This window comes from Hevea brasiliensis, chromosome 13 (genome assembly GCF_030052815.1).
Source record: "Hevea brasiliensis isolate MT/VB/25A 57/8 chromosome 13, ASM3005281v1, whole genome shotgun sequence".
NCBI lineage: Eukaryota > Viridiplantae > Streptophyta > Magnoliopsida > Malpighiales > Euphorbiaceae > Hevea > Hevea brasiliensis.
In genome coordinates, this window is record NC_079505.1 from 56,892,405 (window position 1) to 56,911,104 (window position 18,700).

The following is an 18,700-nucleotide window of genomic DNA, read 5'->3' on the forward strand; positions in this document are numbered from 1 at the left end:
TAAGGTGTGAGTCAGCAGAGCATCAGTTGAAGAACTGTCCATGCAGAACTACTACAGCTGCTCCAACACAAGCAGACAGACTAGCTCCTGCACCATAAAGGGGTAGGAAATCTGGCAAATCTGACGCAGTGGGACCATCACAGAGGCCTGCATCTGAGCCAGCAGAGAGGCCAGATAATAGACCACCTGCCAGAGCCTATGCCATTAGAGCTCAGGAGGAGCAAGATGCCCCGGACGTCATCAGGGGTACGTTCTCCCTCTACAATACATCTGTGCATGCATTGGTAGATCCAGGATCCACTCATTCATACATCTGCATCAACTTATCGTAGAAAGGGAGATACTAGTAAGGGAGAGTGACCAAGACATTCTGGTCACTAATCCATTTGGCCACAGTGTAGTAGTGAACAAAGTGTACAAGGGTTGCCCGTTAAGGATTCAGGGGTATGAATTCTTGGCAGACCTGATTGAGTTGCCTTTCCACGAGTTTGACGTGATTTTGGGAATGGACTGGTTGTCACGTCATCAGGCAATAGTTGATTGCAAATTGAATAGGATTTCTCTGAAAACTTCTGAGAGTAATGAGATCACAGTTGTGGGGGAAAGGACAGATTTCTTGTCCAATGTCATCTCAGCCACAGTTGCAAGAAGAATGATGAGAAAAGGCTGTGAAGCCTACCTAGCACATGTGGTGGATACTAGGCAGGCTAAGCCAAACTTGAGTGATATACCCACAGTAAGAGACTTCCCAGAGGTATTTCCTGAAGAGTTGCCTGGTTTACCACCAGAAAGGGAAGTTGAATTTGCTATTGAGACACTGCCGGGTACAGCACCCATTTCCATTGCTCCTTATAGGATGGCACCCACTGAATTGAGGGAGTTGAAAATTCAGTTGCAAGAGTTGCTTGATAAGGGGTTCATACACCCCAGTGTGTCACCATGGGGAGCTCCAGTGCTGTTTGTAAAGAAAAAGGATGGGACTTTGAGGCTATGTATCGATTACCGGCAGTTGAATAAAGTGACTGTGAAGAACAAATATCCGTTGCCTAGAATTGATGATCTGTTTGATCAGTTGAAGGGAGCAGGAGTATTTTCTAAGATTGATCTCAGATCAGGGTACCATCAGTTGAGGGTGAAGGATGTAGATGTGCCCAAGACTGCATTCAGAACCCGATATGGGCATTATGAGTTTCTGGTGATGCCCTTTGGCCTAACAAATGCACCAGCAGCATTCATGGACCTTATGAACCGTATCTTCCATCCACACTTAGATCGGTTCGTAGTGGTCTTTATTGATGATATTTTGGTGTATTCCAAGACCAGGGAAGAACATGATGAACATTTGAGGATTGTTCTGCAAACCCTGAGAGAAAAGAAGCTGTATGCTAAGTTGTCCAAGTGTGACTTTTGGTTGAATGAGATTGCATTTCTTGGACACATAGTGTCAGCTGATGGGATTAGGGTGGATCCCAAGAAAATAGAAGCAGTGATGGAATGGAAGCCTCCCAGGAATACAACTGAGGTCAGAAGCTTCTTGGGGCAAGCTGGGTATTACAGGAGATTTGTGAAGGGATTTTCCTTAATAGCTGCTCCAATGACCAAGTTATTACACAAGAATGTCAGATTTGACTGGAATGATAAGTGTCAGACCAGTTTTGAGAAGTTGAAGGCTATGTTGACAGAGGCACCAGTGTTAACACAGCCAGTGTCAGGAAAGGACATTGTGGTCTACAGTGATGCCTCTCATAATGGGTTAGGGTGTGTATTGATGCAAGAGGGGAAAGTGGTCGCTTATGCTTCCAGGCAGCTAAGGCCACATGAACAAAATTACCCTACCCATGATCTAGAGCTTGCAGCAATTATCTTCGCACTGAAGATATGGAGGCATTACTTGTATGGTGAAAAGTGCTACATTTACACAGACCACGAAAGCCTAAAATACTTGCCAACCCAGAAGGAGCTCAACCTTAGATAGAGACGATGGATTGAGTTCCTGAAGGACTATGATTGTGTAATTGACTACCATCCTGGGAAGGCAAATATAGTTGCTGATGCTTTGAGCAGAAAATCCATCACAGCTTTGAGATCATTGAATGCCCGTCTAACTCTGATTCGAGATGGAGCTATTTTAGCTGAGTTGCAAGTGAGGCCAAACACCTCTGACAGATTTTAAATGGGCAAAAGGTAGATGAAAAGTTAATGGCTATTATGAGCAAAATCTCAGAGGGAAAAGCAACTGATTATGGGGTGAAAGCAGATGGGTGTCTGTATTACAAAGGAAGACTGTGTGTACCAGATGATGGGGAATTGAAGGCCAGTATTCTAAAAGAGGCACACACCAGTGTATATGCTATGCACCGTGAAGTACAAAGATGTATCATGATCCAAGCTTGATATTGGTGGCCTAGTATGAAGAAGGACATAGCTGACTATGTGACTAAATGCTTGACATGTCAGCAAGTCAAGGCAGAACATCAAGTTCCATCAGGTTTGCTACAGCCTATACGCATACCTGAATGGAAATGGGATCGGGTCACCATGGATTTTGTAAGTGGTCTACCTCTCACCCAGAAGAAACATGATGCAGTATGGGTGATAGTAGATAGATTGACGAAGTCAGCACACTTTCTCCCAGTTATGACTGACTACTCACTGGAGAAGTTAGCAGAATTGTATATCAGTGAGATAGTTAGACTACATGGAATTCCACTTTCCATCATATCTGATCGAGACCCAAGGTTTACATCGAGATTTTAGAAGAAGTTGCATAAGTCCTTGGGTACACAACTCCACTTCAGCACAGCATTCCATCCTCAGACGGATGGGCAATTCGAAAGAGTAATCCAGGTAAACAATTGAACCAATTGAATTAATACAATTATTGAACTAAAATGATAACAATAACATGAAAAATATGTCAGGTCCTTGAGGATATGCTGAGGAGTTGCGTCATTGAGTTTGAGGGAAGTTGGGATAAATACCTCCCACTAGCAGAATTTGCATACAACAATAGCTACCAAGCTAGTATGCAAATGGCCCCGTATGAAGCACTGTATGGGAGAAAATGTAGAACTCCAGTGTGCTGGACTGAATTGGGCAAAGACAAACTGGTGGGGCCAGACCTGGTGAAACAGACTAAGGAGAAAGTGAAACTAATCAAAGCCAATCTAAAGGTTGCCTCAGACAGACAGAAATCTTATGCCGACCTGAAGAGAAAAGAAATAGAATATGCGGTTGGCGATAAAGTGTTCCTCAAGGTGTCACCGTGGAAAAAAGTACTGAGGTTTGGAAGAAAAGGTAAGTTAAGCCCTAGGTTCATTGGCCCATATGAAGTCGTTGAACGTGTGGGTCCAGTGGCCTATAGGCTAGCTTTATCACCAGAGCTGGACAAGATCCACAATGTGTTCCACGTGTCCATGCTCAGAAGATACCCCTCAGATCCTTCACATGTCATCTCCAAGTAAGAAATTGAAATACAACCAGATTTGACATATGAAGAAGAACCTCTACGAATCCTCGCTCGGGAAGTAAAAGAATTGAGGAACAAGCAGATTCCACTGGTGAAAGTGCTTTGGAGGCACCACAACATCGAGGAGGCAACTTGGGAAAGTTAAGAAACGATGAGGCAACAGTTCCCACAACTGTTTGTATCAGGTAAATTTCGAGGACGAAATTTAAATTAGAGGGGAAGAGTTGTAACACCCTCCCGGTAGCAACTCCGTACATTCTACTGTTCCGGTGACCGATGTCGGTCCGGACAGTTAGAACGTCTGGAAAAAAAATATTTAAACTAAAGTCAGGAACCATAATTAACTCAAATCTTAATAAGAAAAATTTAGTAAAAATTTTAGAAATAAAATACAACTAAGTTAAATGAGCAGGTGCCCAAGCGATGGGTAACCCAGAGGGTAGTTGCGGTTCTCGCAACTAGGAGCCCTAGACCCGGGTAAAAATTCATAAAATAATTTTTGGGACTCCAGAGAAGGGTCATTGAGGTTCCTATGGCATTAGAATGCCAAGAAAATATTTAGAAAAATTTTTCAATCGGTACAGACAATTTTGACCCGTTAAGCCAAACGGAGGGCATTTTGGTCATTTCACCTTCAGAGACGATTTTTGGCCGACTTGTCCAGTTGAGTAAATAATTATTATGACATAAAATGTGAATAAGTATTGCTAAAAATTAAATTGAAAATAAGTAGAGAAGTAAAGAATAGAAAATGAGAAAAAAAGGCTCATTTATGACATCATTATGATGTCATTTGAAGTTTCCACCAATCACATGTAAACAACCATTTAATTAACTAATAAAAAGAGATAAATAAGACCAAAGAAATTAAAAAGCAACAGCCATCTTCCTCCTCCCTAAACCAGCCGAAACCATGCCCTAGACCAAACCCCCATTAACACATTCAACAAGCTCAATTTCTCTCCTCATTTCACCATAAATCCTCCTGCTCCTTTCACTAAAATTCATCCTTGCACCTTGCATAACCCTTTGGCAGCCAAGAAGAAGAAAGAAAGTGAAGTTTAAGCATGAAAATTTCTGCTCTACAAGAGGTTAGTGCACATATATACCTAAAACTCTTTATTTCCATGTTAGAGACTTAAAAAGGAGTAAGAATTTGTAAGTCAAATGAACACAATTTATGTGTATGTATACCATGGATTTCGGCATCCCTAAGGAAGGGATAGGGTTGATTGTTTTGATGGACTTAAAGTGGACTAGAGATCATGTTTAAAGCATATATATATATGGGGATAGTGAATTAGTTAGTTAATTAAGTCATCTTGTGTAAATTCATAATGGGGATTAGGGTTTTGGGAGTGAAAATTTGATTTTGCTTATGAGATGGTGAGTGAACATTCTCATGGTCAATTACTGACCATTTGAGGCAAGTTGACCATAATTTGAAGTGAACTAGAGTGTTACAAACCAAATTGGTAGGTCATTTAGTGACAAGAAGAAGGAGGCTGGGAGTCCAGCCTGTTTGGACTGCCATATCTTTGGCTGTGTAGGTTCAATTGGTGTTTGGAAAATTGGATATGAAACTAGACATATAATGGCACAATTTTACTGAAGAAACCATGCCCAAAAGACCAAAGCAAGTGGACCAAAAGTTGGCCCCAATCCGGATACCCTGCAAGCAGATTCTGCAGAATGACCAAATGAACAGTAACTGTTCATTTGGTCATAAATCACTGTAAAATGGTCCATTTAATCTGAAATTTTTACAGCAACAAGATAAGATATATACAAACAACTTTCAAGAAGAAACCTACCCCAAATTATGACCAGAACCTATCCAACAAAGCACTCACAGTCACTATTCATTGTACTGTAGATTTGGTAAATTCTGCAGTTTTCCAATCCGGCCAGCTGTGGTTTTTGGACCATATCTGGAGCTACAAAACTCCAAATGGAGTGATTCAAAAAAATAAATTCAACTAGACAAAATAAGGAACAACTTTCATGCTTACCATTTCCTCAAATTTCCACTGTAACAGTCCCTAATGGAAAAGTAAATTTATGGTACAAAAACTGAAAATTCTGCCCCTTAGTGCTAAGTTTGGAAATGGATTTGGTGATTAATTCCAACAAGTTTTAAATGCAAAATGTGGTACATTGGGAGTGTTAAAACCAATACACCCATTTTCTATCCAAAAGTCAACATTTTTGTTGACTAATGAAGTGAATAGTGACACCAAAACTTGAAATTCACAAATTGAAGAATTTTAAAGTATCAAATGCCCTAGTATACCTAACAAGATTGGTTTGGATAGTTTGGTATGCCAATAGGGTTCAGTTAGCAGTACTGCACATGGCATTATGCCATTCTGTTATTTTATGGCTTTTAGCCATTTTGATATTGTGTTGAGACTTAGCCTCGTTCTTAATATTATTTACAGCTTGTTAGCTGTTCTGTTGCACACCGAGAGATACATATGTGACCGATGGTGTGACGGCCCGAGGTACTTGATACCCAGTGCCAGTGTACCCGTTTATCCAGTCCAGTCGTCCAGTATAGGTTACTTGGGCAACCAAATGAATGAAAATGGACAAAGTTAACGAAATAAATGAATATAACAAACACAAACAAATAAGACGTATACATTTAATACATATTTATTTTCTGCTGTTTCCTGTTATTTTATTGTTGCACCATTAAGCATTATTGCTTAGCGCGTTGCTTTTGCCACGCGTAGGTTCTGGAGATACTGATCGTGAGCCCAGTAGACCGCAGACTGGGTGAGTCCATCCTGCAGCTCTGCATAGTGTCCGTGTCACCTCACCGTCCACAGTGCATTGGTAGGACACTAGGTTTCATTTTGGTATTTTGTAACTAATTTTTTTTTCTCATATGTATTTGGATTTATGTAATGTATTTTGATGTTCATGTAAATAATAAAAATTGTGTTGGTGAATGGAAAATGTGAATATCTATCTGTGAATTGTACTTGATTATCACATTAGATGAATGATTGAGAAATGAAATTGAAAAATGTTGAGATTTTGATATTGGAGTTTGAGAGTGATGAGATATGAATATTGGAAATGTTTTTCACACGTTCCGAAGAACTGTTTTCTCTATTTTTAGCCGGTACTCTGCCGGATTTTCTATAAAATTTTCGAAATCTCAAATAAATTATAATTTCAATAAATAACTTAAATAAATAATATTTCACAAGTTATATTCAAAACTATGATAAAAATTAATTAAGGTAAAATAGAGTGTGCCGGTACACCGTGTGACATTGCTTACTCGGATATACTGTACACGGGTAAGGGGTGTCACAAGCATACATAACATTTCTATAAGCAACAATTTCATCTCAATTATGTTAATTTCAGCAATGACACAAAGTCCCCAATTCATGTACATAAACCCTAATTTCAATTATCCAATTTACACAAACTCAACTCATTCAAACTTCTAATCATATCAACTTATCAAACATCCTCATGGAATTAATTTTCATCATTTAAAAGCATCAAATCCCAAGGAGTTCCATGGCTGCCAAAATTAGGGTTCTTAAATTTCTTATCATTTATTTTTAATTTCATGTTATACTCACTCATTTCATCATGCTTACAAGATTTAAAGAAGAGAGGGAGTGGTATCTTGCACTAACCTCTTGTGACTCAACTTTAAACTTTCCAAAACTTCAAATTTCCTTCTTCTTATGGCTACCTAGAGCTTACATATGGTGTGGGGATGATTTTTAGTGAAGAGAGTTTAAGGTTTTATGGGGAGGAAGCTTAGGAAATGAAGCTTTGAGAAAGAAAAAAAATGGAGGGAGAGAGAGAGCTTGAGATTTTCGGCCATAGAGGAGAGAGAAGAAGAAGATGGCTTTGAATAGGTGGGTTTTGTCTCTTACGTCCATATATATATATATATATATATATATATATATATATATATATATATTGTACTTAATTTTTTTTATAATGTTATGTCATAAGTCTATTTCTTTTCTTTTCTTCTTTTTTCTTTTCTCATTTTTATAAATCAAATTTATACTTTAATTTATTTTGATTATTTTAATTTCTCTTATTTTTAATTGACATTTAGGTCAAAATTTATCTCTGGGGGCGAAATGACCAAAATGCCCTTTATTGTGCTTATCGAGTTATTTTTGTCTGTACCGATTAATAAATTCTCTTAAATTTTCTTTAATATCTTTAATGTCATTTTTACCTAAATAAACCTTTAATTAAGTCCCAAAATTATTTTCTATATTTTCTTAACATTTATTCTATCAATTTATGTCTCCTCACTATAGTTTAAGTGTAGTTCTAGACATTCTAACTGTCCGAACATACATTAGTTATCGGAACAGTAGAATTTACAGACTACCTACTGTGAGGGCGTTACAACCGTGTTGAGTACCAAACTATAGTGATTTTAATTAACCAGACGATCAAGTTATCGAGAACTAATAATTAAATCTAAATTAAAAGAAATAAAATCTGAAACAATTAACAAAACTTGAATATTAATTAATAAAAACATTCTAGAGCTAGGGATTCACACTTCAATCAATTATAGAATCATTCTAATTTATTCAAAAAATGGGAGTTGAAAGAAATTAATCCTAATTTATGTTAAGTCTTCTCTCAAGGCACTCAAGGTGTATTTTGATAAACCTAAGCCCTACTTTCGTGGCGATTAAATTAATTAAAACTCATTATATTCTTCAATTAATTGTTAGATCCACATAGAATTCTAGTATATCTCTATATCAAGAATCCTAAGTTCAAAATCTTGATTCTCTAATATTAATCTTCACCTTTTAGTCCTTCAATTAATATCTAGAATCAATACTAAGTGGGTATCATCACATAGCATGCATTAAGAATGCAAAAGATTAAATCAAAGAACAAAATATCCAATATATTGAATAAAATCAAACAAGATCCATAATTAAATTGAGAGTGCTACATCTCTAACCCTAGAATAAAGAAACTACTCACACATGGTGAGTTTTAATCAAGTTTATAAAATAAAGAAAAGACATGAGAAGAAATAGAATGAAAGAACCCATATGGAGAATTATAGCTTTGGCCTTTTGAAACTTCAGCTAAAAATCCCTTCCAGCAATCTTGCAGATCTTGTTTCTCCTTTTGGGTTTCTTGAAGTTAATGTGCACTCTTAAATATAAATTATTTCTCCTCCCTCAATTCTTGACTTATGATATTTATATCTAGTGTAAAAACCCTTGTTTCAGAGTCCTAAAAGCTTTAGAAGTCCATTCGGGTTGAGTTAGAAGGAAGAGAAGTCAAGTCAAAATTACTAAGGACAATACATAGGCCGTGTAACGTTACATAAGGTACCCTGTGTAATTTTCTACAATTTGAATTTTTCAGTTTTCTTTGGTTTAGAAGGTTGCATGGAATCAAGGAGGTTACATGGGGTAGGTTACATGGGCCGTGCAATGCTTCTAGCCTTTTATTTTTCACATTTTGACCTCCAGACCTCTTCCAAACTCGTCCTTGGTTCTAAAACTGTATAAAAATATTTGATAAAATATAAAAATTAAATAATTGAGTTGGATTAACAAGTTTTCTAAAATATTACTAAAAGCGCATAAAAATTAACATAAAAGAACACCAAATGCTAACAAAATGCAATGAATATTAACCCTAAATGTCTATATAATTTGATTCCATCAAATACTCCCAAACTCAAACTTTTGCTTGTGCTCAAGCAAAGAGAAACTTAAATGCATATGAGAGCTATTTTCCTTTCAAGCATAACAAGAATTGAAATTCTAGAATTTTAAAGACAACCTTAAAAAGATAACATGTCAATAACTCATCAAAATGATAAGAAGTCAAACATCCATTGTATGTATTAATATCTAGCAAAGAACAAATTACCAACCTAAAACATATGTACACTCCCCAATTACTAGTAATTGCTTTACTTAGATAAGCACATATACACTTAGCAATCTCTAATGCCTCTATATGAATGTATTGAATTTAATATTCCAAGTCTCATAGGCAGATCTCCTAACCCTATCTCCACTAATGTAGCATACACTATCAAAAGATTAAAAGGTTTTCTCATAAGTTTGTAATGGGGTTAAAGGATAATGTGGTAATCAAAGAAAAAGGATATAAGGTAATCAAGGTATGAGAGTAATTAATCTATTAAAAATCAAGGCACACTACATATATACATATATATATATATACATATACATATGTATATACTACATATACATATGTATATGTATATATATATATATATTATGGAGAGAAGAAATTTACAAATTGACTTTAGTACCAGCATACTTCTTGATAATTAAATAGGGACTTTGTTTATAATTTTTGAATTTGATGTACTTATCTCTCTTTGGTTTCCACCCCCAAACTCATTCTTCGAACACTTGGGTGGATTAATTCTTTTGTAATTTATTTTCATATACTAGCACCTCTATTTTATTCCTTTCTCCATGTTTTTTCTTTTCCCTCCTTTTTTTTTATATAGTGTACCTCTCACTTTAACAGACAACCTCTCTCATAAGGAGTTAAGTGTTTAGGCTAAGTGTTAGGTAAATAATATGGGTAAACAAAAAAAATCATATTGGTAAAAATATAAGCTCAAGTTGGGTACAAGGGATATATTTTTAACTAAGGGTGGCTAAGGCTTAATAAGGCTAATTTCAAGAAATGTCTAAATCATCTCTTAATCAAGTGTAAGCTAGGATTTCGCCTCGATAAGTTTAAAAGACCTATTCTTAGACTGGTAATGCAATTAGAAAATCACATTCATGCACATATACTTGCTCTAAGAACTCACAATTCCATTGTAATAGAATGATGTACGCATTCCTAGGAAAAATAATCTATGCAAAGCCAAATATCAATTCCATTATGAATATTCTTCCCTTTATACTTTTCTAAGCAATCAACATATCAAACTTCTCAAAGTCACTTCAATCATTCATTAAAATAGTTCTTATCATATCAAAAGTGTTAAAAAAATTGCAAAAATTTTATTGATTTTATAACTAAAATACAATAAATGCAAAAAATTTTCTACCTAAAATGCAAAACTTAAAATGTAGATTCTATTGCACCTCCGAACTCAAAATTGACATTGTCCTTGATGTCATTAAGATATCACAATCAGGTCAAGAGTAATGTAATAAATGTAATAACAAGGAAAAACTAATGGATATAGGATACTCACCCTTAAAGCATGCCTTCCCTTGAAGATTCATGAGCTTGATCTCCATTATTTCTTTTAAGTGCTTCTTGAACCTACAAAGTGAACAAACATCAAAATAAGTTTGGGAGGGTGATAAAACAAAAGAAATAAAAAAATTAAATAAAAAGAAATACAAAGGTTAATAGTAAAACTTGGATTGCCTCCCAAGAAGCACTAATTTAAGGTCTTTAGCTTGACCCCTTTTAGAAGTACTAATCAAAAAGTGGCTTCTGCTCATAGTAGTTTTCATGTAACATAACATATGGGTCTTGATTTATAGTACCCTCAAGATTGGCAAGATTTGAAATAAGTTTACCTATAGCATGAACAACACTTGGTTTGGAGTGATATGCTTGGGATGAGGACTTCTTTAGCTCATGGAGGACATGATAATGTAGGAGGTGTCCTTGAAAGAAAAGGGTCTTCTAGTGGTGTATGTGTAAGCATCATTAATGAACTCAAATTGATAGTCTTATTAATTCCTTCATCTACACCTTCATTCCTGATTTGTCTTCATGTAAACACTCTTCCAATGACTCCCCAACTATAAAGGAGTTATTTCCTTTAGCTTTAGGTTCCACTTCTTCTTTAAGTAACTCTTATTCTTATGGGAACTCTACTAGTAAGTCATCTTCAAAGGAATTTTGTTATTAAGGCTTAACTTCTTATATAGGTTCAAATTCCTGTAAAGCTTCTTCATTCACCCAACCTTGTTCATTCAATTCCTCCTTATAAAGTGATAGCTCATTGTTCACCATTAGGTTGTCAAAATTTTCCAATGGAGTGACCACCTCTTCAAGTCCCACTCTCTTCGCTAATTGCAGCTCGAATTGTTGGTGTAAAATGTTAGGTTGATAGATGTGTAGGGGGTATTAGTGACTCCAACCCTAAAGTGAAGGATCCCAATACCAATAGTAATCAAAATCTGCCACATCATTCAACAAGTGAATGGCATCCTCATGGTCTCTTTGAAGAACATGATCACCAATAGCCCAAGCTCTATTGTCTACCCAATTCTTTGTCACTTCATCCAAACCATTATAGAAATTGAGAGTGAGTTCATGATTAGAAAGATTATGATTAGCAAATTGCTCTACCAATTCATTAAATCTTCTCCAAGCATCATTAAAATTGTTCATTGTGTTGCTTAATAGAACTTGTGAAGACTTCCTAATGAAACATCTCAATGATCCTCATAAGAAAAATAAGTAAAAATAAAATTAGAAATATATATATATATATATATATATATATATATATATATATATATATATATATATATATATATATATAAAGCTATACAAGAGATAAGAATGTCTAGAATAATTAAATCACTAATTGTTTGATATCAAGTACCGGTCCCCGGCAACGGTGCCAAAAATTGTTTACTAGTTTACAACCCTGCAAGTGCACGGATCACGAATAAGTAATATAGTAGTGAGTAGAGTATTGTTCCCACAAGGACCGTGTTGAGTTCCAAACAAGAGTGACTTTAATTATCTAAATGATCGAGTTGTAGAGAAATAGAAATTAAATCTAAATTAAAAGAAATAAAATCTAAAACAATTAACTAAACTTGAATATTAATTAATAAAAACATTCTAGAGTTAGGGGTTCACACTTTAATCAATTATAGAATAAATCTAATTCATTTAAAAAATGGAAGATTAATATTTTAAAGGAAATTAATCCTAAGCTATCTTAAGTCCTCTCTCAAGGAATCCAAGGTGTATTTTAACTAATCTAAACACTACTTTCATAGCGATTAAATTAATTAAAACCCATTATGTTCTTTGATTAATTGTTAGATCCATATAGAATTCTAGCCTATCTCTAGATCAAGAATCCTAAGTTCAAAATCTTGATTTTCTAATATTAATCTTCACCTTTCAGTCCTTCAATTAATATCTAGAAACAATACTAAGTGGGTACCGACACATAGCATGCATTAAAAATATAAGAGATTGAATCAAAGAATAAAATATCCAACATATTGAATAAAATCAAACAATATCCATAATTAAATTGAGAGTTCTACATCCCTAACCCTAGAATAAAGAAACTACTCACACATGGTGAGTTTTACAATCAAGTTTATAAAATAAAGAAAGGACATGAGAAGAAATAGAATGCCAGAGGAAACTGATTCAGCATCCAAAAGCACCAGGGAACTAAAGGGATAGACTTTACCACGAACTCACTAGGGCTAACCAATCTAGAGTTTCAGTGCAAACCAGCTACCCCATAAATAAGTGTCACAAGGGTTTTGTAGTTGCCAGACGATTCTCATCAAAGTGGAAAAAGTGAGGAGCCGCCGCTTTAATTTTTAGGGAAATTAAAGGAAAGCATTACTGAAAATAAAAATTTGAAAACAAACCACTTCCAAAATAGAGATTCTAGGTTCGAAGTCTGTTCACGGGTGGGGAAGGTGCTAGGCACCCCACCTCGTCCGTTAACGAGGGTAGGCAAATTTAACGATGTGCTCTTTATAACTTAAGATTGATAATTTTGGGGGTTGAAGTTATGATGTTGGTCCTTGTTATTGATAAAAGGAACGTTTAATATCTCACCATTTTTAGTTTCCCAAGAACACAGGTATATGGGATGACCCTATAGTGAATTGTTGTTATGTTTATTTGATTTGTTAAATATTTTATCAATTTTCTCTCTCTTCGAATTAAACCTTTAATTCTAAAGAGATGTTATTTGGTCTCTAAAGATTCATAACGAGTGAGGAGGACTCACAGCTCATACATTATGTACCTTGACATTCAAATAATCGAGAGTGTGGTGTGTGTTAGAATATTAGAATTTTGACTAAAAAAAAAAAAAATTCAGGAGAAGACTCTCATCCGATCTCTTAAAACATTTTTATTAGAATTTTTGCTAAGAGAATTCAGGTAAGAACTCTCTCCCAATCTCTTAAAATATTTTATTAGAATTTTGACTAAGAGAATTCAGGTAAGGACTCTCTCTCGATCTCTTAAAATATTTTTATTAGAATTTTAACTAAGAGAATTCGGGTAAAGACTCTCTCTCGATCTCTTAAAATATTTTTATTAGAATTTTGACTAAGAGAATTAGGGTAAAGACTCTCTTCCAATCTCTTAAAATATTTTTATTAGAATTTTGGCTAAGAGAATTTGGGTAAGGAGTCTCTCCCGGTCTCTTCTGGTTAAAAACTCAGGAAAGGAATCTTTCTTGATCTTTCTTATATAGTATCGGACACTTTATAAAAGGTTTAAGTTATAGAAACCCCAAGAAAGGACTCTCTTCGGAACTCCCTATTTTGAAAAGTGAATTTAAAAGTCGTGGATGTTGATTCGAACTCCACGTTGATCTTCTGTGTAATCCCTCGACTTCTACGCTATCCAGACTCCTTTTGTTTCCACCCATATAGCTTATTGTCTGAACTTTTCTATTTCGGGTTTCATGTCTTATGATCTGAGTTAGTCTTGATTTCTCAATCTTACAGCTTATCATTCGGGCTTGACTTATTTCTTTTTGATCTCATAATTTACTCGTATGAGCTAATCTCAGTTTTTGACCTCACAACTCATCCAAACCTTCTACATCGATCTGGAATACATCTATTTTCCTAATTATTTTCCTTATTTATTTGGGCTGAAAATTTCTGAGGCTTCACCTTTATCCATGCTCCTCATGGTTGTTACAAAGCATTAACGGCCCGTGCTTTCAGCCATATAAAATAAAGAAAGAATTGAAAATAATAATAATCGTAAGACTTGCAAAAGATAGGAGGCCAAAGATAATATGTGACAAGCTGAACTTGATATGCTCCTATTCTAAGAACTCAATGTGATAAGACACCTTAAAATACTCACGTTATGAACACAAACTAGAGACGTTCAATAATGTGTGAGTTAAACGTTTACCTGTAGAGTGCTGAAATAATGGATGGATCAATACTAATGCCCTGTAGACTCTGGATTTGCTATAGCTGAGATGAAGGAGTAACCTGAAGCTATCGAAGGAAATGACAACGGGGCTTTAATAACAAACTGTGATTGGGCTTCCCAGATGGTGTGTGGTTACTAAGAGTATAAATCGCAGGACCTGTAATTTCAATGAAAAGATCCTTCAGAAAACTTGTTTCTAAAGTCTCTGGGAATTTCAAAGGTTTCAGAATGAAGGGAAATAGGATTATATAAAAAATGTAAAGGTTTCCCGACCATTATCTCCCTTTCTCCTTCCGCCCTTTCTCTTTTTTTTTTTTTTTTTTTTTTTACTATTGTATTGCATGCAGATATTTATAGGGAATGGGTACTCAAAATGAAGGGTCTGAAGGAGCAGAAACATGTAAATTGTTAGATTAGAACATTGAATTCAAAATTTTTCTTTGAGGGTTTCATGTATCATGCCACGTCCATTATGTGCCTAATTGATTTCAATGTTCAATTGCATATTAAAACACTTTTAATATGTATTAGGATCTATGTTTGCCATTTAAGATTTTTGAATTAACAAATTAATTCAATTGAACCCTAGTTTGAAAGAAGAATATGTGCACTAACCTTTTGATGCACTGTAGATGTGATTGGTACCTTTGGGAAACACCTAAGACCCTAAGAGTTGTCCCTCTAGCTTGTCCACACACCAATAGTTAGCCCTTAAACCAGCTTCTCAAGCCTTGCCAACCAATTATAAATTAGGGATTTGCCTTTAGAGAGGTTGTAGATGTGTATAGGACACTAGAAATAATTTATAGCAATTTTAATTCAAAGGAATTTAGGCAATTCTCTTTGAATTAATGAGAGAAGATGAAGAGAGGAGAGAGAGCTATAGGTGGTGGCACACTTAAGGAAAAATAAGAATAGTGTGTTTATTTTTCTTTCCTTTCCCTTTTATAATTAGGTCATCACTTAAAACCCTTGCCACATGTCATCATCTAATTGCATCTTAATTTTAATTGACTTAATCATATTAAGCCAAGTGCCAAAGCTAGATTTAATCTTGACTTTGATCACCTTGCATAATAGGAAGAAAAATGGCAAGCTTATATGGTGCCATGTGTCACCATCTCATGGTGCCACATGTCACCCTGTGAAATGATCAAATTACCCTTATGTTGTAATTTTGAGTTCTCAACCCAAAATCATTATTTCTCCTCTTCTATCAATTTATATCAAATATAAGTTAATTAATTAATCTCTATTAATTAATTTCTCATAATTAAATTCATATTTAAACACTTTAAATATAAAATTTAACTTGTACTATGCATCCAATAACCTAGATTTGGTTTCAAGCCATGATAGGGACTTTTCAATCTTATTGCAAACCAAACCTATTTAATTAATCAATTAAACTCTTTAATTAATCAATTAAATCACATTTAACTTGGTGATTAACTTGTGTATATGTGTGACTTACTCGGCTCATCACTAATTGGCAATGAGATATGATATTAACTCTTAATATCATCAGAACTCTTTCTTACCATAAATGATTTCTCTAAATCATTTTAGGCATCTTATAGACCATGGTTGACACCTAGCATAACATGCCATGGCCACCCAATCAGTAACAAGGAATACCTTTAAATGAACCTATAATCATATGTTACCATGCATTAGAATCTCTCTGTTACAAAATCTTAATTCGAGCTGGAGTTATAGTTTATGTCAAACCCTAGTTGCTATGAATATTATGTTCTCTTTTAATTCCAGTTCTTAATTAATTAGATTTTCTTATCAGAAACTCTTTTCTGACTAAATCTGTCTGTCCTGGCCAGGAACTTGAAACATCAAGAACAATTAAATGAACATAGGATTTTATACCTATTTACTTAGGGTAACAGATTCCATCTTGATCTACACCTACCTCCATATATAATTAGTAAGAGCCAACACATGCCCATATACCTATACACAGTACAAGTATGAAAGCAGTATCAAACTCAAACCACCTATATACAAGATAACTATATTATCTCAGGTCTAAAGATTATATGCACTGATATGATATATGACAATGCATTGACAAGAGTAAACTCCATGTGTTTCTCATATGCGTCACTAGTTCGGCCTACTTATCGTGTATAAGTGCCTATCATGTTTGTTATATGGCATGAGACTCACCATTTCATCTTATTTATATCTCATATGAATATCTTAGGAACAAACATGATTACAATCTTTCTGGATAAATGATGTCCTTATTGTAAAGTATCCTCGATTCTGAACCAATTTATGATACTTTGTGCTAGAAATACTATCACTAATATGCTTAACAACTTAAGAATAGAATTTCTAACAAAATATCAATGGACCTTTTCTATTATACATAAATACATTATGTAAATGGAAAAGTGAAATTGCCTTTTATTAATAAAATATGTACAAGATACATACTAAATGATATGCTCTAGGGCATACTACTGACAGGGTTAGGATTCTAGCAGGACGAGATGGAGGGCTCAGATTTAAAAGGACATGATCCAACGCCTTCTAATTAAAGAGAATCAAGATTGAGGGTTGGGATTTGGTTCAAAATCTCTATCCTTTCATTCTTTAATCCAACGATCAAGAATTCCTCCTTACAGGTTGGATCCAAGGGCTGGGAGCAAAAGGTGTCGAATCAGTTATTCACTTTTGATCTGAAGGTCTCAAATCTGTCCTTACAAGCATGATTAATAGTGCAAATTGAGGTGTGTTGGGCTACTTTAACCTTTTAGGATCTAATGGTGAGGAGTTAATCTTACAAATTTGAGGGTCATGATTGAAAGTGATTCTCCAAGCTCTCCGATCTCTGTAGGTTATTTTCCAGTTTGGCTGATCTCTTTCATAGTTAGTAGACCTGAGACCTCTTGCTTTGATCTTTCAATTCGACTCTTTTTACATCTGATCTCTTTTCTTCCTGATCTTAATTTTCGATCCCCTTCTCTTCCCGTAAAGCAATTAATTCTTCATTTACCAATGAACTGCTTTGAGTTCTGCACACAATAAATGCCAAGGCCTAATTTATATGCAAAGGAATTTCATCCTTCGCACACTCACATTCTCCCTTCTCCGGTGAATTTCCAATGTTTTACTTTCTCGCTCTTGACTTTTTCAGCAAGATTTCTTCTCACGACAACCACCTTGATCTTTTTCCAAATGTTTTCCTTGCTCATCTCCTGAAAATGGACAATTCCAATGATCATAGATTTATGAGGGCGTCATCTGATGACGGTGAGGGAACTAGACTAATTGACCGATCAAGGTCAAAATTGACTATCGTGCCAATCTCATATTGGCTTACCGGTATGAATAGTAGACCAATTTCTGACAAGGAGACCACTAATTTCAATCTTGATATCGGTGACCACCTCAAAAAGTTCATTTGGCTCCTAACCATATTATAGGTCCCGATCGCAGTTTGGTTCTGATCGATGACATCGACGAAGAGACTGAACTTCCCGTAGTCTTTGCTATAGTTGACGAGAGCTACCCTCCCGATCTCCATGTATCTCTTCAACGACATCTTGAAATCAGGAGTTGTCCAAACCATAAGAGCAAGATAGGTAGAATGTAGTTAAGGGAAATTTGTAATTGTTGATCCTAAAAGATCTCCCAAATGATGTAATCTGACCTTTTGGAAATGAAATGAAGTTTTATTTATTCAAAATTAATTGTTTATTCTATTTTATTATTGTATTATTTTCTCAATCTCTTATGACTATGTCCGATCTGATCTCACATACTCATCGATCGATCTCTCCTAACTGATCTTTAACTATTCGATCTCCCTACCACGTTTGTGGAATTCACTTTTGTTGAGTCATCAAAATGGTCCAATTCCATTAACCGATGCGTCTCTTGGGGTTTCGTGAGTATTTAATGCTCGGGCAGGTATAAATAGCGAGGAGTATTGGCCATTTGCCTTCTTAGCTAGGAGTATTGGCCATTTGCTTGCTTACACCATTTTCAAATTCCTGAGTAACTACGATGTTCTCTCTTGATTTCTAAAATTTTCCA

General features: G+C 35.1%; 1 protein-coding gene across 1 annotated transcript; it reads right to left on the bottom strand.

Annotated features, from left to right (window-relative positions):
• Positions 1-17,736: 17,736 nt before the first annotated feature.
• Positions 17,737-18,206, bottom strand: LOC110660031 (60S ribosomal protein L14-1-like). Its single transcript, XM_021818174.2, has 2 exons — positions 17,985-18,206; positions 17,737-17,859 (listed from the first exon to the last, which is right to left on the bottom strand). Exons 1-2 carry the CDS (start codon positions 18,204-18,206, stop codon positions 17,737-17,739), a joined length of 345 nt encoding a protein of 114 aa, XP_021673866.2.
• Between the last annotated feature and the right edge of the window lie 494 nt (positions 18,207-18,700).